The sequence below is a fragment of the Polypterus senegalus genome, chromosome 3 (genome assembly GCF_016835505.1).
Source record: "Polypterus senegalus isolate Bchr_013 chromosome 3, ASM1683550v1, whole genome shotgun sequence".
NCBI lineage: Eukaryota > Metazoa > Chordata > Cladistia > Polypteriformes > Polypteridae > Polypterus > Polypterus senegalus.
In genome coordinates this window covers 21,265,275-21,287,760 of record NC_053156.1, presented here as the reverse complement: position 1 = coordinate 21,287,760, position 22,486 = coordinate 21,265,275, and the positions used below count along the sequence as shown (strand labels likewise).

The following is a 22,486-nucleotide window of genomic DNA, read 5'->3' as shown; positions in this document are numbered from 1 at the left end:
CGCAGAGCTGCATGGAAAAAGTAACCAAGTTCAGTCTAGTCTGACATATTGGTATGGGGGTTCTCCAGAACTCATTACACAGACAATAGTTTTGTGTCTTACTGCAAGTGACCTCAGTAGATTATTGTAAAGGCACCTGTGCTCAATGGATCATTGAGAAAGGGAATTAACTGGGGAAAGAGCTGACTGACTGAAAGAAGAGACATGAGACTGTTGAGAATGAGAGAAAATGAGAAGGCGTTTGGGGTAATCCACCTAGTAAACCAGGATCAGCATATATTCAGTTAGGATTAAAAGGGCAATAGGACTTGGGTTTTTTTTTTTTACACTTTGGCTGTGTTGAGAGGATCCTTACAAAAACACATATCCTGTTGCCCTTAATTTAGTATTTTTTTATATGTGTTGATAATGGGAAATACGATAGAGACTAAATTAAATGAAGAAAAGAAAGAAATATAAAAATATAGATATCCACATATTAAACTATTTGCTGTAAGTGAGGATGGTATTTTTTTTCCCTGATGGAATTTTGTACCAGAAAGGGGTTGAAAATACTAAACTAGTAACTCAAAAAAAAATTAAAGCCTCAAATATACACTCACCGGCCACATTATTAAAGTACACCCGGTCAAGTGCTTGTTTAACGCAAATGTCTAATTGGCCTTTCACAAGGCAGCCACTGAATGCATTTAGGAATGTAGACCTTGTCAAGATGACTTGCTGAAGTACAAACCTAGCATCAGAATGGGGAAGAAAGGTGATTTAAGTGACTTTGAAAGTACCATTGTTGTTGGTGCCAGATGAGCTGGTTTGAGTATTTCACAAACTGCTGATCTACTGGCATTTTTACCTACAACCCTCTCTAGGGTTTACATGGAATCCTCCAACAAAGGGAAAATAACCAGTGAGCTGCATTTCTCTGGGCGAAAATGCCTTGTTGATGCCAGAGGTAAAAGGAGAATGGCCATACTGGTTCAAATTGATAGAAATGCAACAGTAACTCAAATAACCACTCATTACAACCAAGGTATGCAGAAGTGCATCTCTGAATGCATAACACGTTGAATGTTGAAGCAGTTGGGCTACAGCAGGAGGAGACCACACCGGGTGTCACTCTTGTCAGCTAAAAACAGGCATTTGAGGCTACTATTCACACAGGCTCATGAAACTTGAGCAGGCAGAATGGAAAAACACTGCTTTGTCTGGTGAGTCTTGATTTCTGTTGCGACATTCAAATAGTAGGGTCAGAATTTGGCCTCTAATCTTGAAAGCATGCATCCATCCATCCAGCCAGCCTTATATCAATGTTTCAGGCTGGTGGAGGTGTAATGGTGTGGGGGATATTTTCTTCACACGCTTTAGGTCCCTTAGTACCAATTGAGCATTATTTAACTGTCACGGGCTACTTGAGCATTGTTCCTGACCTGTAGAGCTGTACAAGTAAGGAAATGTGCACAGTGAGTGGACCACCCTTAACTCTCGTGTCTATGATTTTTCAGAGTCTTGGTAACCGTAGGATCCGGGTGGACGTTGCAGACCAGTCTCAAGAGAAAGGTGTGTTGCTCTACACATAAAACAGCTTTGATTGTGCTGCTTTTCTCTCCATTTTCTCTTCTGTTATTCTTATAAAACCCTGTGCTGGCTACTTTGAAATGTGTTGCTTGTAAAGCCATACTTGCAGTTACTTTTTGTGCTCAATGTTTCAGTCTATGTTGGTTTTCCACCTGCATATTTGTTCTAAGATCTTTCAAATTATTTTCTAGACCGAGAGGAACGTTCTATGTCTGGCCGGGATCGTGACCGGAACAGAGGTGACAGTGGCCCAGATAAGACTGACAGTGATTGGCGAGCAAGACCAAGTGGAGATGATGATGGTAGACCTCGCCGTGGAGAAGATTCATTTGGGGAAAGTGAGTAAAGATGTAAAGTGATGCTTTAGCTTTTTAAATGAAGGTATAATTCCTGTTTTTGAATTGTGTGTATTTGTTCTAAACTTCTACAAATAGGTAAAGTTTCGTAGAAAAATTTTGCATACTATAATGGAAATAATATGATGCCCTGCTTTTCTGATTGTCCAGGGTCACGGGACCGTTATGAGTCAGACCGGTTCCGTGATGGACCTCGTAGAGAAATGGATCGTTATGATGGTGGTCGAGAACGATACAGGGAAAGATATGATGATCGTGACCGAAGAGATTTTGACAAAATGGGTTAGTCCTTTGTTCTCTCCTCCTTATTGCTGGATGAATTAACATTTTAGATGTACTTTAAAAATATTTTCTTCATAAATTGCTGTTAATAAGAAATCTGCCTTATTACTGTTTAGATATCTTCCTACAGAAAGAATTTCAAAAGAGCACCAATAATCAACTCTAGTGAAGCATGGCACTCCTTACTGTACTTCTAACTGTCTGCCAACATTTAATTTCAACAGGATATGATGCTCGAAGTGGGGGACGACGGCCCTTTGGAAGTGGTTTCCGCCGTGATTATGAGGACCGAAGAGATGATTTTCGAGGTAGTAATGATCGTTATGGTGACCGATATGGCGATAAGGAAGATCGGTATGAAAGAAGAGATGACAGGCGTGAAGAGAGAGGTGAGAGAAACTGTATTGTTGAGGAATCAAGTTGACTCCAATCAAGGCATTTCATTTTTTGACAGTGGAGTTTACAGATAGATTCAAATTTTTAAAAGCCACACACCAAGTCAAGGTTGATTCCGAGAACTCTTGAGTATGTAATGAGCTCAGAATCCTGATTTTAGGTCAGTCATTTAAAATAGTAATCCCATGGTAGTTCTTTTATTTTAATTACCATTTTTAACCATTCTTAATATGTGTTAAATTTTAGGTCCTCCTCAGAGACCCAAGCTGAATCTGAAGCCCAGGAGTGTCCCCAAGGAGGAAACGGTGGTAGCACCCTCTTCCCAGACAAGTCGGGCTGCATCCATCTTTGGGGGAGCTAAACCCGTGGATACAGCTGCCAAAGAACGGGAGGTAGAAGAAAGGCTAAAGAAAGAGCAGGAGAAACTTCAGAGGCAGCTGGAGGACGACAAGAGCCGGATGGGTGAGCGTCGACCTAGAGAAAGGCAAGTATGGGGGTCTTGATTTATCCAATATTTTTTTTTTTTTTTGCAACTACAGTTTGATCATTTTTGAATGTTCTACTTGTAGGTACTATACTTGTTTCAAACCCTTGTTGGCCATTAAAAGTGTTTTCCTCCTTAACATTTCCATTTTCTGGAGCATTTGTTTCATTTGTAGCAGTCTTAAATTGATTTCAGGAATTTTAGTCATCTAATGTTAAAGGGCTTGTTTTCTCTTCATCTTGTTTATCAGCCATTGGCAGTTTAAGGGTAAATTACAATAAATGTTCTAAAGGATCAGAGGTTTTGGGTGAAATGTCTTTGGATAAGAGGAATAGAATTTTCATTCTGTTATTCAGTATTTTAGTAAAAAATATCTCTGGAACATATTCCAGTGATTTAAGGTGGTGTACTGAATATTAAAACCTTCATGTATCATATTCAGAGCTGCATGCATTGACAACCATCAAAAATGCTTGAAAACTGGATGCTCATATAGACATTACATTTATTTTTATTAATTTAGTATTGGGGGATTTTATTTTATCAACTTACACTTCAGCCTGGAGGAATTAAAAATTCATTATGTGACATGATGCTAAGTGAAAAATGGTGTTTATAAACAAAATAGAATTTGATTTCCGTTTGATAATTTAATTATTGTTGATAAGCAAAGGTGCATTCATTCAAAGCAAAATATTTTCAAGATGAGCTTCTCAGATTTATGCCAGATGGAAGAATTAAATGTTTCCCCCAAAGACACCATCTTCTTTTAATTTCCACAGTCTTTGCAGATAAGGCCATTAATAGTGTGTTTGAAGATAAGAGATAACTCTACACTATATGTTTCTTGATTTAGCTTTTGCAAGCACCAATCAAGTCAACTTGGGAAGCATGCACTGGTACAGTGCGTTGCCGTACCCACCACGCAACGAAGCAGCTCAGGATCCTGGCTGGCAAACCCCCAGGCTGACCGGCTGTCCAGTCCCATCCTCCGGAAATGACCTCTATCTGTCGCAGCCAGGTGTTACGTGGGTGACCCCTTAGCCTATTCCAGCCTCTCATGTCCCCAATAATGAGGATCCTACGAGCTGGATCACCTCCGGGGAAACGTGCCACATGGCCATAGTGCCGTAACTGAACTCCCTCACAATGCATGTAATGTGCCTCATTCGAGACTCCATGAGCAACCTCTCATTTAACACAAAGTCAAACCAATGGTACCCAAGGACTTTCCGGAGAGACACAGTACCAAAGGAGTCCAGTCTTCGTCTCAGGACACTGGATAGCGTCCATGTCTTGCAGACATGTAGCAAGACAGGAAGCACCAGGACTCTAATGACTTGGACCTTCGTCCTTTTGCATAGATATCAGGAGCGCCACATACCCCTTTCCAGCCACCTCATGACCCCCATGCTCTCCCAATCCGTCTGCTGACTTCATAGGAAGAGTCACCAGAGACATGAACGTCACTGCTCTTGCAGTGCCCAACTTAAAATTACAACAGCAACAAAATAACTGAAAAAAAACTGAATTCTCCCTTGTCAAGAAGCAGTGAATCAGCCCTTTACCCTCTTGAGAGTCCTGAGAGAGGTGCGTGTGTTTTTAAGAGTGTTTTGTGGACTTAAAGAAGGTGTATCACCATATTCTTTGTGGGATTCTCTGGGGTGTGCTTGTAGAGTATGGGGTTCCGGTGTCCTTAATAATGGCTTTTCAGATGCTGTATGAAAAGCATTTTGTCTCCTATCCTGTTTGTAATTTTTATGGATAGATGCATTGGGGGTCCATTTAATGGCCTTAGAACTGCATCTCTGCTCTTTTGCAGACGATGTGGTCCTGTTGACTTCTTTAGGCTGTAAACTACAGCATGAATTGGGACAGTTTGTGGCCTAGTTTGAAGTGGCAAGGATGACGCTCAGCACCTTCATATATGATGCCATGGTTCTCAGTAGGAAAAAGGTGGACTATCAACATGCGGATCAGGGTAGTGGGTGATGTTTTGCTGCCAATATACTGATATGTAGAGGTGAAGCCAAAAGGTAAAGCTCTTTATTTACCAGGTGATCTATGTCCATGGCCTCACCTATGGTAATGAACTATGGGTAATGACAGAAAGGATGGCATAGCGGATACAAGCAGCCAAAATGAGCTTTCTCCGCATGGTGGCCCTTAGAAAGAGATTGAGAAGCACAGATATCTGAGAGAGGCTCAAAGAAGAGCCACTGACCTTCTGTATCAAGAAGAGCCAGTTGAGTTGGTTTGGGTATCTAATACAGGCACCTCTCTGCGGAAGTTTTTACAGGCACAGCCAGAGGCTTCTGGGAGGTGTATATCTCCTAGGTGGCCTGGAAACACCATAAGAAACCACAGAATAAGTTGGCAAGTGTGGGTAGGGAAAGGGACATATGGGCCTCACTACTGTGACTGTTGCCCCTCCAGCTAAGTCTCTGATAGATGGTGGAAACGAATGAAGTTTATTTACAGATGTGTGTAAATGATAATTTGACTTATTGTAGTTTTAAATTCGAAAGTCTAGGGGGCTTTGCCCCCATTTCCTCACCCCCACACCTGCCTACTTCAAGTTTCTGCCACTCGTGTTGTGAAGAGGGGGGCTGAATGCACCCCAAGGAGATGAGGTCGCTCCTCTGAAACCCGCTCTCAAACAGTGTATAATGGGCAACAGTTTTTTTTTTTTTTTTGTTTTTTTTTTAAAAAAAACCTCCTCTTTGCTCGATCAGCTGCTGGTTTGCTGCTGCCGCCATGCCGCATGAATTGCATCTCGCACAGCACTCTTCTGTCATATCAACTATGTCCATATATTTAATCTCTTTTCACTTTTACCTTTTCATCAATATCACATTGAATTTTGATTCTGTGTTTGGAATTACATCATGACAATGAAACATATAACTGCCCGTGAGTGAATATCGTTTCTCTCTACAAGAAATGTGTCTGGCAATAACATTCACACAAATGAGAAATGATTGATCCGTGTCTGTGTGAATGCTTGAAATTTTCTCTCGCGGGATTTCACTTTCATCAAACAACAAATCTTTTCATTCTTGCGGATACACCTCTCTTCATTGGGAAGAAACACTTCTTTTTATTTCCCTGATGGCAACATGAATTAGATGATCTATAACTCTCCGACTGTAAGTTTAAATCCAAACAATATATTCAATCTCTTTACGCTGTTCTGTTATTTCACAGAGTAATAATTTCCATTTGTTTGCACTAATGCGATCTTTACTATCCTTTTTTTGAGACTTTCGAATTTTTGTACTTCCATTATCTCTGACCTGCTCTGCATGTGTACCGCGTCAACGTTTTTTAATTCTTTACGACGTTCTACTTTTTCATCTAGTCTTTGTCTTTTATTTCCGGCCCGGCGTGGTTAAATCTCTTGGCACAAAGACTCTTCTTGCGTGACATGAAAATATTAAACAGCCTTATAATTTGTATACTACTGTAAATAACTAAAAAAAAAAAAAGCAGTTATCTGAGACTATCGAGTTGATAACTTTTTGATTTGCTCATGGTTTTTCTAATATAATTGCATTAAAAGATTAAAATGAACATTACATTTTTTTTAAATTTTTGAATAATGTTGCATTTCTTTTATAAGTTACCATAAGTAATATCATAAGTGATAACAACATATCTCAAACAGAATACGCTTTTGTATGAAAATTATGAGTATTAATGTGTCATTGTTGCAGGACATTTATGCACAGTTTTCCCATTAGTTTGTGTAAGGAATATCCTCTGTTGTCAACAAGGCTAAAGACATTTTGAAAAAAGTAGTTAGTCCCTACAGTTTCTGGGGACAAAACCCAGAGAAGACAAAGAATGCAACCACTGCTGTATGTGTTTGTGCATAGTGCCTTGCAGTGTATTGAGCTCCTCAACAGATTCCCTACCTTTAATGAATAAATATTTAATTATTCAATGAAATTTTGTTCTTTGTGATGCATTTTTTTAAAGCAAACCAAAAAGGGAAAATTTGTCAAGTATTCAATACCCTTACTGTAATTTGTTGCAGCTTCAAATCTATTGAGTTCATGCATATCCCTACTTTGCACACAATTTAGTTGTGATTTTTAACCCAGTCATTCAGGTAGATTTGTTGCTGGCTGTTGGTTACTTGACTGGTTCGATTTTCAACTAGTGCTTCGACTGGTCCATTATAGGGTGTTCATCGTTTTAAACACTCTGAGGTGCCGTTCACCTGGGATTGTTGTCCTGCAGAAAGATTAATGCTCACCCTTTAGTGTTTCAGACAATTGAAGCATGTTCTTTGCAGTACTTTCTGCCATCCATTATTCCTTTTGTTTTGACCAGAAGCATATTCTGCAATGATTGATTCAACCCCACAGCATAATCGGAATTAGTGACAAGGCTGGTTCCAGGACCACAGAGAATGAGTTATGAGGAAAGATTAAAGGGATTAGACCTTTTCAGTTTAAGCAAAAGGATTTAAAGAGGTGACAAAGTATTTAAATTATGAAGTGAATTAGTCCAGTGGATCAAGACTGTGACTTTAAAATGTGTTCAACAAGAACACAGGGTCACAGTTGGAAACCTGTTAAGGGTAAATTCTGTGCAAGCTTCAGAAAACTTTTGTTCATTTAGAGAACCACAAACACATGTAATAAGGACAGTAGGGACCTTCAGAACTCAACTTGATGTTGTTTTTGCAGAATTAGATGGATAGGACTGGTGTTCTAATGCATAATGCCACCATCATCAAACTAGACTGTTATGATGGTTGTTTTTGGAGTTGTAGGCAGGGTTCAATTTGAAACCACAAATCTCTTGGAATTTTTGCCATAAACGCTTTCTTGTTCTTATATGACCACAAACCTTCTATCTTGTGTTTGTTGGCAAACTCTAGATGTGCTTTCACATCTTCACATGTGCTTTTTGAGTAATGCCTTCTTCTTTGCCTCCCTTCCATACAGAGCAGTGCAATGTAGATCTCAGGATATGTTTGACTGGTCCACATTCTTAAATTCTGTAGCTCCTTCAAACTGGTTTTTAGTATCTGTGTAGATTCTCTCACAAGTCTCCTTGTTTGCCCAGAAACGTATGAGGAATGACCTCTCCTAGTCAGGATCATCTGGACTGAATCAATTGAATCAACGGTGCCCACTGGGACATCCAACTACTTTGAGATATATATTGTGGAGAACGTACCCCCAAACACAGACAGACTGACACCAGGATGTCCAAAGCACACTCCTTTATTTTATTTTTCCAATGCACCACAATGCCTTCTCTCACCAACTCTCTTTACTTTCTTCTTCTTCTTTTCTTTCTTTCTCTCTCAACCTCCTTCCTCCTCCTCACAAGCTTAGTCTCCTTCCTCCCAACTCTGGCTCGTCTACTGGAAGGAGGGGCCCCCTTTTATCATGACCCGGATGAGCCCCAGGTGCTCCCCTTGATGTCACCTCCTGGTGTGGCAGAAGTGTCAGGAAAGCACCTGGAAGCCCTCCGGGTGACCTTGGAATTACTTCTGACAGCGCTTCCTGATGTGGCGGAAGTGCTGTCATCCAAGCTTCTCTCACTGTCCGGGCGCCTCCTGGCGGTGGCCACGACGTCTCATAAAGAGCGTCCCAGCTGTGTCCCCAAATAGCCCCCGGCGGCTGCCCTCTAGTGGCCGAGGAAAAGTATTGTCCAACTCGGGGACTATCCAGGCGTCCCGGCCGGGCAGTATCCCCGGTCATCTGTGACACACACACATATATATATATATATATATATATATATATATATATATATATATATATATATATACATACACATATATATATACACATATATATACACATACACACAATACAAAGGAATAAATTAGTTCAAAAATAATTATTTTTATTTATATATAATTTATTCCTTTTTAGGCAAGCGTGTTTACCGGTACAGAGCTTCCAAAATTCTTATGCAAACGGTAATGCCAACCCAAACCAGGCACATCTCCAACAGCTTTATGGAAATGTTTCATTTAAAGAAATCATTTTAAGCATCTGTGCTCAAATAATATCACAGAGAACAAAATTTGAAGGTGGGATTTGTGTAAATAAAATATAAAATTGCTCATCTAGAAAATAGTAGGCTCCTGATCTGTATTGTAGACTGGAAGGAGTGTTAAGAGAAGTGTTCATCCGATGGGTGGGAGAAATGCCAGGGGAATGAGAAAGGAGTATACTTTAGTTGAACTGAGTTGAATAGGTTCAGTGATCAAGCCATATGATTGACACGGGATCAAGAACATGATAGAAAGGGTCAGAAGTTTCAGTAAGTTTCTATTCCCTTTTGTTTTCTACTTTGCAATGCAATATTTGACATTACTTTTTCCCCCACCCATTTTAGTTCTTGTTTTCAGACAGTCAGAAAACTTAAAATATTTTAAGTTAATTTCTTTACTTTTGGCTGGTTTATGTATTATTTGCCCAATATTGAGTGCTGATAGTGTCAAACATTGGTCTTCCTTCCCTTCAGGCATCCCAGTTGGCGCAGTGATGAACAACCTACAGAGAGGTCCCGGACAGGTAGCGAGTCCTCACAGCAGGGTGGAACTGGCAGAGGTGAGACTTTATCAACACTATGCACCTAAAATTATGATCTATCACAATACTGATTTATTAACATGGTCAGGTTTGCTGTAATTCCTACACTCCTGGTTATTAGTAGTTTTCTGCTTGCAGCATCAAGACGCAGAGAAAGTGAGCGCTCCGTAGAGAATGAGGTGTTCAATCGTGAAGAGGATCCTCCTTCACCAGGAACAAGGCCGCCTCAGAAGCATGACTCCTTGCCTCTAAAAGTAGTCCCAGCCCCACCTCCCAAGGAAAATGCCTGGGCAAAGCGCAGTTCAGTGTCTGAAAGAACGACTGATGGTGAATTGCGTTCACCAGTGTCACCAAGCAGCACAAGCCCTCCTAAGCTGACAAGGTACAAACTTTCACTTTATTTATTTAATTAATTAATAGTTAAGAACTGTCTCCATGCAAACTTAGACACTGAATCTTGTGCCTTGCTTTATTATTTTATAATTCTTTATCTACAAGTCCCACCCTTTTCCAGGATTGGGAATTTTTGATGACAGATGAGTGACTCGGGAGGACTGTAAATGCCCCATCTGAGTCTGAAACATTTCTAACCTGATCAAGGAATAGAGCGTTTGAATCTGTTGGAGTTAAGCCATTGTGACCTAGTTGATAAGGCATTACATTGAAAAACAAAAATTTGGATTTGGTGTAGCGAGTGAGTGATTACTTAACCTGCCATTGTTTACTCTGCAAAATTATGTAATGAGCAATGTAGTTGGAGCACTTGTCGATGTGTATATTTTTTTTTTTCTCAACTTAGAAAAGAATTTGCACAAGGTTTGTATAATCAATAAACGTAGTATAAAACTGTTTTTGTACCATTTTCCTTTCCAAGTTGTAGTAATTATTTCAATAATCTCAGACTCGCAGGCTGATACTCTAATTTTGTTTTTTATTTTGCATTTTTCTGTTGATAGTATATAAAATAAAGATTAATAGGAAAAAGTGTGAATTAGAAATATGCTTCGATGTCGTATATTTTTGACTTTTGTTTAGGTTGCTTTCTAAAAAAGGTCATGTGTTTGATGGGGGGTTTATTCTAGGCAGGATTTTTTAATTCATGTATGTTACAGTTCTACTCTCAGAGAACAAGATGTTTTGAAGAATAGACACAGTTTACATAACCTGTCAGCAGTTTATTTATGCATCTGTAATTATTTAATGTCTTTGTTGACTTTCTCCTGCTGGACTAGGAAGATAAACATATGTTTTCATTAGGCCTAATGATTTGGTTTTATTCTTAAGCTGTGCTTTTCAAGCTCTGCTGTCACCTTTTATAGTAAAATAATATAACTTAAAACACACAAATATATGTCCTACTACCATCAGATAACTAATTTAGACAAGTGATTTTTTTTTTAACTCCTTTGAATACCTTTAGTTCATTTGTAAATAAAAGGGGCTTTTCAGTTTGAGATATTACGCCTATATTTCTTAAGTTAAATACTTTTTAACTTTTCTGTTTTAAATAACTAATGGCCTTTTTGCAGTAATCAGTTGAGTTGTACTTATGCCATATTAACGTTTGATTCAACTATGACATGTTTAAATTCTGTGCTTATTTTACATTACTTCTGATAAATTTTAAAGGCACTACATAACTAATGGGTGGATGGAAAGATAATTGGTAGAGATGCACAATATATCGGAATATATTGTTTTCTGACGATTGTTTATTAGAAATGACAACATCGAAATCAGTCAGATGTGTACATTTTAACCAGTACAGCCAACCGATATAACTTGGGCTTGTCAACATTGTCAGTGCATTAAATGATTAAATGTTGTTTTCATTGTTTGGTCAGGCAGACATTAAGCTGCAGAAAAACATCCATGCAAGCACAGCCCCTTGCGCTCACAAAAAAAAAAATCACCACAGGGTTTCCAAGTTTTACCTACAGGAGCACTACCCACATTGTTTATGCATTGGGCAGATATCGTTAGTAAAGCATCATGTCAGCCGTGTGGTCATATTTTTCTATGAAAAAGGAAGACAACAGAAACCAGGTTTCCATCCAAGGAGTTTTTGCGAAAAAATATTTAGCGCTTCAAATTTTAGCTGATGGAAATGCTAATTATCGATAAAATGTTGTACATGTTGACATAATATTTTTCCGTTTTAACTTTAGCGCATAAATTCCATATCGATAATTCAGATGTCGCAAAAACTACATTGGAAACACTTTTTGTCGGAAAAAAAGGGCTTTAACGCAAATAAATGTGTCACATGATACATTTTCATCACGTGCAATCAAAACGAGAATAGCGGAGCGATTCGCATGGTCTGATGAAGAGACTCGTTATTTCTCGTGATGAGCCAATGCAGTAGCGGATAGGCTGGGTCTCCTGCTACTAAAAGGGGTACCTGAACTCCCTCCACATTAACTGTAACCTGGGGGTGTCTCTCAGGATGTCTAAATAATACAAAAACCGCAAAGGTAATTTACTGTGCCAGTCAAAATATTTAATAAACCGTGTGTTTCATTATCTAAACATTTTTTTCTTATTATTAAATGGCAGATGTTTTAGCATATATAAGAAATTCTCTCATTAATATTAACTTTAGTTTTTTTTTTTTTTGATTAAACGTCGTTATTTTGTATTAATTCAAATGTCAGTTTTAATTAAAAACCTTAAGGGAAGCAGGTTACAGTACTAATTCAGTTGTTATCGCACTGAGAAGGGATGTTGAAAGGTAGGCTCACCTGTACAGATCCGATGCTGCAAACACAGCTGCATCATGGGCACTTCCAGGAGTGCCAACGCAAATGTCTCATTTCATGCACCTGTCATCAACAAGGGCCTGGAGAACAATAGATGGCCACCCTTTGCGATTAATGTAATCGCGGTAGCCTTCTGTCGGGGAAAGAATAGGCACATGCATGCCATCCAGCGCACTGTAAATCTGTGGCACAAGATGCACCAAGGAATTGCGATATGCAATTTCATTGGCCTCCGCTACAGTCGGAAGTCTGATATAACGCCGCATTAATTTTTCTTTAATAGCGGTGCACACAGCATATACACATCGATGGACGGTAGTTTTACTGACCCCGAAAGTTTCTCCAACTACTCTATACTCGGCGCAGGTTGCCAGCTTGTAAAGGGCGATGGCAATCCGCTTTTGGGTTGGAACCGGTGGTCGGTGACAACCTGTGATGGGCACAACATCAGGACTGATGAATCCACACAACATCTCAAACATCGGCCATGTCATTCTAAAATGTTGCAGCCAGAGATTTTCTGTGAAGTGTCTCCCCACCACCTCCTTCCAGAAGGTCTTATTCCGTCGTCTCTCCCATACCCGCACTGGGGTACTTTCTTCGAGCTCTAGGGCTATCAGACAAGCAACTGCTTCATTCTGCTGTCGTCTTCGGATATTATGTACAATTCCAATTATTTGTGAAACTGAAATAACAGTAAGCTGGCAAATAAAAAAAAAACTGTCTGAATAATCTCTCAATTTCTTTGTTTAGTGGAGGGGGGGTAACGTGGAAAACAAAAGGTAGATAATTTGCGATATACACAAAATTATGTATGGAAACGGCTCAAGGGCAGATTTATTTTCGCGATACAACAAAACTTATGCAACAGTTCGTTTTGGGGGTGGGGGGATGACGTCATCACGCACACCATTTTATCGATAAAAAGCCAGTTGGATGGAAACGGGCTGGAGACAGCAAATTTCGCACATTTTTTTACGTATATTCTGCTTGTCGATAACAAAACGTCGCAAAAAAACTGGATGGAAACTTGGCTATTGTTTCTATCTGCTCTACCTGCAAAAATGAGATAAGTGAGGAGGCTGCAGAATGAAATCCTTCAATACCGCAAATTTAATTACCCATCTGAAGAACCACGATAACAAATTATACACAGAGTTTCTAGTAGCTAATGCTACCAAAACGAAAGTTGAATCGGATGCAACTGGGGTCACTAGCAGTAGTCTCAAACAGCAAACCCTTCAAAACTTCAAGACATTTCCTCAACACCAACACTCAGCACCAGGGCTAAAGGTATAACTACTAAAATAATGGAAATGGTCGCATTCAATGACCAGCCTTTTTCCCTAGTTGAGGATGAGGGAATTCTTCAGCTACTACATCATTTAGAACCTTGGTACTTTATTCCAAGCCGATCAGTACTTTGCAGATGTCTTACTGCCTGTATTACACAATGTGATTGCTACACATATCCACAAGCTTTTAAGAAACAATGTCACCAGCATTAGCTTCACTACAGATACATGGAGCTCAGAGGTCAGCCCCATGAACATGTTGAGTCTAACAACACACTGAATTGATGAAACTTTTGAGGCAGAAAGAGTGGTGTTGCATGCTAATGAGTTCTCCGGGTCTCACTCTGCAACTTTCATCGCACAAGCTTTTGATTCCATGTTAGCGAAGTGGAACATTTCAATAAGTAATGTGCACATTGTGCTTCGTGACAAAATTCACAATATGGCAAAAGCTATGGAAGAAAGTGGCATTAAAAGTTTAAGCTGCTTGGCTCACACTTTGCAGCTTGCTGTAAATGGAGGCTTACTGAGCCAGACAAGCATCTCCGACTGTGTTGCCATTGGGAGGCGAATAGTTACTCATTTTAAGCACTCAAAGCTTGCTATTTCGCAGCTGAGAGAAATACAAACAGACCTTGGTACCCCAACAAAAATGCTTCAGCAGGATATCCTAGTTGATTGTTGCTGAGTATGGTGCTGAATACAAGCTCCCTGCCTCTCTCTGACTTGTGGAAAGCATGATTACTCAACTTGAACCATTCAAGCAGCTTATTAAAGACATATGCTCACAATCATCTACAATTGCGGATGTGATTTTGTATGTTGAAGCACATAAACGTCTGCTTAGCAAGTGTGGCAAGACACATTCTGGAGTTAAGATGGCAAAAGCCACACTTTTGGAGGCTGTCACAAAAAACTTTTCAGTGGTGCATTCTATACTATCTATCTACTGTCCTTTACCCACGGTACAAAGATCTCTTTTTTGACCAATATACCAAAAAACAAGTGCAAGAAGCACTTGAGAAACAATTGGTCAAGATGTCAGCTGGTGAAGGAGATGTAGAGAGCAACAGTGAATCATAAGAGAAAAAGATTTGCACACAGAGAGGTGTTGCTGCTTCATTGCTGGAGATGTATGAAGAAATTCTTGAAGAAAATTTGTATGTGGCTGCAAAACCACATCCAACTACTGCTGAGATAAAATAACAATCATAAAATTAACAATAATCATACTAATTGGTTGACCAGACATCCCAAATGGGGAAAAAAACACCTTTAAAAAAAAAAACACAAACCATATACTGCAGCTTCAAAATATACAGTCAGTATCATCGTGCATTAGCCGGAACTTAGTTGGCACTGCAAGGCAGCTTGCTGGGACCGTGCATAACTTAAGAGTGCGGGACAAACTGCTCCGCAAACATTAAGTGAGAAGAAAAGGAACACGTTAACAGCATCACCTTACCTTTTTACGTCAGGTTTTTACAATTTGTTTGCCAGATTGCCAACAAAACTGTTCTATTTTAGACAGTTGAGTCGCTGTAGAAAAATAGTGGAGGAATTTGATTTAGTGGCCACTTAACAAAAATGAGGAAAAGGTTCGCCTGAATGTTTGAATGTAGCTTCAGGTTTTGTACCTTGTGAAAGATGTCTCCTGTCATGTCTAAACTGTAAAAGATTTTACGACAAGATCTACTCAAGTTTTAAAGTAAGCATTGCTTTAAAACAAAATCACCCTGAAATATACAGCAGTCTCTCAATATTTCAAGGTACAAATGCGTTACAAAGTGTTTCATTGTTGAACAGCTTGTGCTGCATCCCATAAAAGTGCATCCGCATCACACTTTATACAGGATTCCCTTTATATAACCCAAATCATTGTACGTCAAGCTTTCAACGTCACAAGTTCTTATTAATGGCGGTGGAACTGGAACAGGCAGTTGTCCTGTTTTTCTTTACCATAAATCCTAATAAATTTTTTATTATAATATAGGTAAACATTTGTAAACTTGTTTTTTTTTTTTTTTGTATTTTTTTTTCAGCTGAATAATTATCTCAGTGAGCCACTTATCTCCAGAAATAACTGCCCTCCAGTACTGGAAAAGCAATACAGCCAATTTCCCAACCTTGGCCAAGGCAGTGATCAAGTACCTATCTTCACCTTGTACCAGTGTAGAAAGTGAATGTCTTTCTTCAGCTGTGTCAAATATAGTAAATGAAAAGAGAAACAGACTTGGCTGGTGAAAAGGCAAAAATGCTTCTTTTTGTTAAGAAAAAGCTACCGTTTGTACTTTTAAAGAAGCCAACTTAATCCCAGGGTTACTGGCCTTATCGTACTTTGTACTAGTTTTACTTAACGTAATATATGTCGGATAATGGCACAAAGATTATGCGTTCATTTTTTTTTAATATGCCCAATACCATGTTATGTAATGGCATGGTGTCTTAATGTGCTTGAGTTACCCAGAATGGGTATGTTAAGCAGGTTTTTGTACATGACCCGGAGTATTTTTTCCATAGAGACGGCCCATATCTTACTGTTTAACCCCTGAAAGTTCTGTTTGCTTATATCTATAGCAAAGAAGAGCATAAAAGTCAGCAAGTTAATGGAAAAAAAGTTAATCTCTCTTTCACACGCTACTATTTCTTTGGTAATACATAGTACATTTTCAGCATAACTAAAACATTCAAACCTCAAGTAAATAAAAAATATATATATATATATATTATAGAGAAAGAAAATTTGTGACTTTGCTAAAAAATGTATTAACAGACAAAATGAGGCACTATAAAGGGATTATTACAGTAGGTATGAAGTAGCTCTAGTAGTGTTTCTTGACGCACTTCTACATAATTGTTTGCTGAACATCGTCAGTGCTGTTGTGTTAGAGAGAGAATGGACAGCATTTATCATAATGGCTATCAATGTTGTCTTCATACTCTATTCCACTACTACCTCCAGTGGTTTGAGAGTGTGTCCCATAGATGAACATCCCTTCTTAATAAACCTGTTAATTTAATGGACCTCTCTTGAAGTGACCAGTTCAGCACACCATGGCATAGTTGTAGAATATGTAACGGGTGTCGCTTTCCCACATTGCAGGAACACAGTCTCTAAGAAAAAAAGTCTACTCTTAACCAGCCTTAAATAGTTTCTCTGTGTTGAGACCATTTCCGTCTCTAATGTGGGCGCCTAAGTATTTGTAGCAGTGCACCATCTCCAGTTTGTATCTCCAGATCCCTAGTTTTACACGTTAAATTGCAGACAATCCTCTTTGCACCAAAAATCAACGCTGTCTGCCTGAGTTTTGTACCTTCTCATTCCCCTTATCAATAAACCCTAATAGTGCAGAATCATCTGAGAATTTCTGTAAGTGACATGATCAGGTTTTATTCAGAAAAGAATCACCTCTTTCAAAATATTCCCATTATTTTTGCTTTGTAGCCTTAAATGAAAACACACAAAAAATATTTCTTCACAGCTTTACTTACTCAGTGCAACCTATAACATCCAAGTGAAAGATATCACAGCTACAGTTCAGAAAAAATATGATAAAATATAAAAAAAATCAAAAACCAGACATACTGAGATTAATAAAGGATCTCCCCCCCAATGTCAATATTTTGTTGAACCACCTTTTGCTTTTAACGACAGCCTTGAGTCTTTTGGGATACTTTTCTGTCAGCTTTGCACATCTAGATTGTATAATATTTGCACCCCAACCCCCCCTTCTTCTTTACAGAACTGTTCAAGTTTGGTCAAATTGGATGGGTGAGTGTTGGTGGTCTGCTATCTTCACAACTTTCCACAGATTTTCAGTGTTATTTAGGTCTGTGCTCTGACTGGCCACACGAGGACATTCACTTTTTTCTGCTTCAGCCACTGTGTGGTCAATTTTGCCGTGTGCTTCTGGTTGTTGTCGTCTTGAAAGGTGAACATTCTGCCCATCTTCAGCTTTCTGCCAGAGGGTAGCAGGTTTTCCTAAAGACTTAGATGGTATTTTGCCCCATCCATTTTTCCTTCTACCCTAACGAGAGCCCCAGGCACTGCGGCAGAGAAACACCCCCACAACAGGATGCTGCCCACCTCCATGCTTTACTGTAGGTACGGTGTGTTGTGAATGGTGCACAGCATTGGATTTCTGCAGGGTGTACCATTTGCTATTGAGGCCAAATAGTTCATTCAATTTTGGTCTCATCTGACCATAAGACCTTTTTTCAACTTGGCATTAGAATCTTCAAGGTGCATTCTGGCAAAGCTCAAACGAGCCTTAACATGGCCTTTCTTCAGAAGTGGCTTTTTCCTTGAGACCCTCCTGAACAAGCCACAATTGTGGGGTGCTTGTGAAATTGTTGTCACATGCACACAGTGACCACTCTTTGCCATAAAATCCTGTAACTCCTTCAAAGTGGCCATTGGCCTTCTTGGTGACCCTGCTTACCAGTTTCCTCCTTGCTGTTCTATCCAGTTTGGAGGGATGGCCAGATCCAGGGATGGTCCTAGTAGTACCAAACACTTGCCACTTCTTTATGATGGACTTTACTGGGCTCCTTGGGATTGATAAAGCCTTTGAGATATTTTTGTCTCCATCTCCTGCCGTATGTCTGTCCACGCCTCTATCCCTGAGATCTTTTGAAAGTGACTTGCCACCCATAGTCCGTTGTTTGCTGTCAGTTGCACTACCAAGCAAGGGAATGAATTCTCCAGGAATAGCTTCACTAATCACACTCATTACAACTGATCACAGGTGGAAGGAAGCCAGTAACCAGGGTCTGCAATGGAAATGGTGGGCACTTGCACCTCATTGAGTTTAGGAGGGGGGTGATCCTTTATTAATCTCAGTATGTCTTGTTTTTGATTTAATTCTTTTGAACTGTAGCTGTGATATCTTTCACTTGGGTGTTATAGATTGCATTGAGTAGGTAAAGCTGGAAAAAATATTGGTTTGTGTGTTTTCATTTAAGGTACCCACTGTATATAGTCTGAGGTGTACTAGGTCAAGAGAAAAGAAGTCTTGTTCCCAGTGTACTCAACAGATAATTCATTATCCAGGACACCATAGGCTCATCCACGTGCCACATCCCTAAACTTACCCCTTAACAGGGATGGCTGAATGACATTGAAGGCACTGGAGAAATATAAAAATATGATCCTTGTCATGCTGCTAGCTTTGTCCTGTTTTGCAGAACAGTCAGATACATTTTCCATTCCAATCTTTGTCTGATCGGCAAACTGCAGTAGGTCCAAGTGATCTTTCATAGGAGAACTTGTATAGTCCAGGAGCAGAATTCCATATTCTTCCTGATTTGGTATGTAATGACCACTGGTATATAATCATTAGGTGATGAGGTGCATGTCTTCATTGGAACTGGAACAATATATGATATTTTGGTGGTTCTTTAAGGAGCCTTGGTGACAAACTGAACAGGTAGCAGTGGACACCATAAAGAAGGTCAGCACAGGCCTTAAGTATTCAAAGACCAACTTCATCCAGTCCCGTGGCTTATCCTATATGTAGCCCCCTCATTTGTATCATCTCTTTGTCAATAAAACATTAGAAAAATGTTGTCAAGAACAGGCCGTTCAGTCCAACAAGGTTGTCCATCTGTTCACCGTGATTGTCCAAAATAACATCAAATTGAGATTCTACACTGCTTCATAATTATCAGAATGTGTCTATGATTCTTTCCGTGAAGAATATCTTTCCATCATTTGTGTGAAATCTGCCCATAACAAGTTTCCAACTGTCCCTGTGTTGTTGAGTTTATTTAAAGTAATGGAGTGGATCCACTATAATAATTCTGTTCATAATTTTAACCACTTTCACATGTCGCCTCTTAATCTCTCTTTTCTTAGACTGAAAGTGTTAATTTGTGTCGGTTTTCTTCTTATAGCTCAAGAGTCTTACTAGCATGTTATATAACTTAAACATAACCTTCCTTGACTTGTTTTACACTCATTGGAATAATACAGTAGCACAAGGTTTCTTGATTGCTTCTGTTTGTAGATAGTGATGAGTCCACAATGACTCTTGGGTCCTTCTCATATACTAAGGTGTACTTTCAAGTTATTTGGGGTTTCTGTTCTCAAATGTTCATCAGCGCTGTTTTTGGGTTTTTGTTTAAATGTAAAATTAGATCTTTATGTGGCTCAGCATATCTTGCTCCAAGAGTAAAACTGTCTTTTATATAACGAGTGCCATCCTGTATCCTTAAGAAGCAGTTGCTGAACTGATGATCAGAAGTGTAATCCAGAATACCCTAAAAGGCTATAATTGGAACAATTTCAGTAACTTCAGCTTGAATGAAAATATCAGCCAATTTGGTGAATGCTTGGCTGATTGGACTTGTTTGAATGCCCTGCTTCTTGAACCAGTTTAGTTGGAAGCTGCCAAAATGAGCCAATACCATACTGGTGTTGGTTCATGAAGTTCAAGGAACGTGTCTTTGTCAGTGGTATTGGCGGTCATGAAATTTTGCTGTATTTTGATTCTCTGAGAAATACATCTATCTAGTTTATAATAAAACACTAAGGTCTGTCCAGTCTCTTGGTGCAGTCTGATTGGTCAGCTTGGCTTTGGTGACATGATTGAAAGAGGAATTGCAAGTGTGAGACACAAGGAGAGAAGAGAAAAGTCATAGGAAGCACGCTGAGAGAGTTGTTCTCAAAGACAGAAGTATAAAACTTGACAGGAGACAAGACAGGTGCCTCGAAAATACTGACAAGAGTCTGAGAAGCAGGCTTGATGGGAATGCGCTGGAGACGGGGAGCAAAGTAGAAGAGCGGTTCAGACACACAAGGATAAAGTGGGATGATACTAAAGGTGCATGTAAGGCAACTAAAAATTATAAGCAGTGGTAAAACAAATGTTCTCTGCAAACAAGGTTAGCCGGTAACCAACTTGGACCAAAAATCAACTTGGAAACAACAGCACTATTCTTGGTTTTTGGAGTACCAATTAAAAGGGAAAAAAGAAATGCAAAAAGTCTACTAGAGAAAGAAAACTGCTGCTAAAGCACAGAGTATAAACCCTTAGAGATTCTTTTAGCATTATAACAGTAAGGCTCTGGGAGCATATCAACTAAGTTAAGAACAGTAGATAGGAAATTGAAAATAGTTGTTTATGAACAGCCAGTGAACCTTAAATTCACATTTTTATGTGGTTTCCATCAGTGTGGAGAACAGTAATGTGTCAGTAGCTACAAATTATTTTTAAAAAATTACAAATTTTGAAATCGTGGAGAGTAAAGTACTGCACGGGAATGAATGCCTTTGATTATAGGAATTTGTACAATGTAAGCAACTAGTCATGAAACAAAAAATCTGGAGTTCAGAGTGTAGTGTGCAGATTTTGTTGATGATTAATATAAATTTTAACTTGCAAGGTAATTCAGTTTTCAGCACCAAATTAGGTGGCTCCATAGATGCCCTGGATGTGGGCAAATTCCCCTTAAAAGGATCTGGACAAGAATTAAATTGGTGTGTATTTATGGCAAATATATTACAATATTCACAAGAAAGGTTAAATAATCCTTATATAATCACACATTGGAGGATCCAGTCATAATGGTGTTATTCATATAATGTCAGTTCTCAACACCAGATATTCAAACCATATTGAGAAAATGAGGTACATAGATGTTCAAAGGACAATTAAAACGGGTCATGATAGCACAGTAAAAACTAGAAGTAAGACCTTTTGAGCGGGCATTGGCTGGTCTTAGAATCAGATGAAAGATGCAGTGCTCATAATGCATGGGTGACATGATTACAGTTTTAAAATTGATGATGAGTTTATGGCAGTTGTGAATATGTCTAAGTTGTGGGGCAGGGTAGTTTAAGGGTAAATCACAGAGAAAATCAGACTGAGAAAACAAGAACTGGGGAGGATGTTCCTGATTTCAGTTTGTTTTTGCTGGGCTGGATAATTAAAATTTTGTTCTAACTCATCGCATATGGCACCAAACCCCACCCAAATTCTGAGTCTCTTTCCTGGTTACCCTTAAAGCAGCCATTTGCTGCAGACCCAGTCTGTCTACAAATACTCCGATATCTGTTCGCTAAAAGGATTTTTCTGCTTCTTTTTCATGTATAGCCCTGCAGGTTCTGCTGAAGAGAAATTCCCTCCAAAAGGAAAAGGTACAAATTCCTCCTCTTCCTGCTATTTAGAATAACACCCAATAAAGTGTGTTTGCAATAAAAGGCAGCTAAGATGTTCTGCTTGTTTTGCATTGCCCCTGAGTTCAGATGTTGCCACAGATTGCTGGTGATTTTCTAGCCTAAAAGAAAAATTGCTGGTTCTTTTCTACCAGCTTTTGTGAAAGACCATGCACATGCAAAATCATTCAGAAGGCAACAGCATAGTGGATCACATTGGCTATCTGGTTTAATCGAGTGCCCTTCTTTTTTTTTAAAATTGGTCCGAGAGAACATTCCTAAATGCCAGATGTAGTTCAACTTTGATGAGTGGACAACTCTGGCAATAAAGTACCAAATCTAAGTGGTCCGTTCCAGTCTGACATGGCTACGTTCAATTCTGAAAAACATTAAAATATTTCTTGCTAATTGGGGCACTTTTTCTGTCATTCATGCAATAAATATTTGGCTTTTTGCTTGGCTTTGTCTTTATTCTTTCTTGTATTCCAAGCAGATGAGCACCTGGAGCAGTTGGATTGACAGGGTCGGAGTACTGCTTCTCTTTGCATTCCTTGTTGTTTTGCCTCGTTTTTTGCTTTGCCTTCCTTTGCCTGCATTTGGCATTTGCAGGTTTGC

At 39.2% G+C, this 22,486-nt stretch overlaps 1 protein-coding gene across 5 annotated transcripts in view; it reads left to right on the top strand.

Moving 5' to 3' along the window:
- The window catches only part of eif4ba (eukaryotic translation initiation factor 4Ba), a 71,625-nt gene that overhangs the window by 38,538 nt on the left and 10,601 nt on the right, over positions 1-22,486 (top strand). For 3 of the 5 annotated variants that reach the window (XM_039746773.1, XM_039746771.1, XM_039746770.1), the window contains exons 5-12: positions 1,500-1,554; positions 1,764-1,910; positions 2,079-2,210; positions 2,435-2,599; positions 2,853-3,090; positions 9,589-9,674; positions 9,795-10,038; positions 21,810-21,853. In XM_039746773.1, coding sequence (XP_039602707.1) covers positions 1,500-1,554; positions 1,764-1,910; positions 2,079-2,210; positions 2,435-2,599; positions 2,853-3,090; positions 9,589-9,674; positions 9,795-10,038; positions 21,810-21,853 — 1,111 coding nt within the window. The remainder of the gene's footprint in view (positions 1-1,499; positions 1,555-1,763; positions 1,911-2,078; positions 2,211-2,434; positions 2,600-2,852; positions 3,091-9,588; positions 9,675-9,794; positions 10,039-21,809; positions 21,854-22,486) is intronic. The other 2 variants (XM_039746774.1, XM_039746772.1) reach the window with 1 other exon arrangement.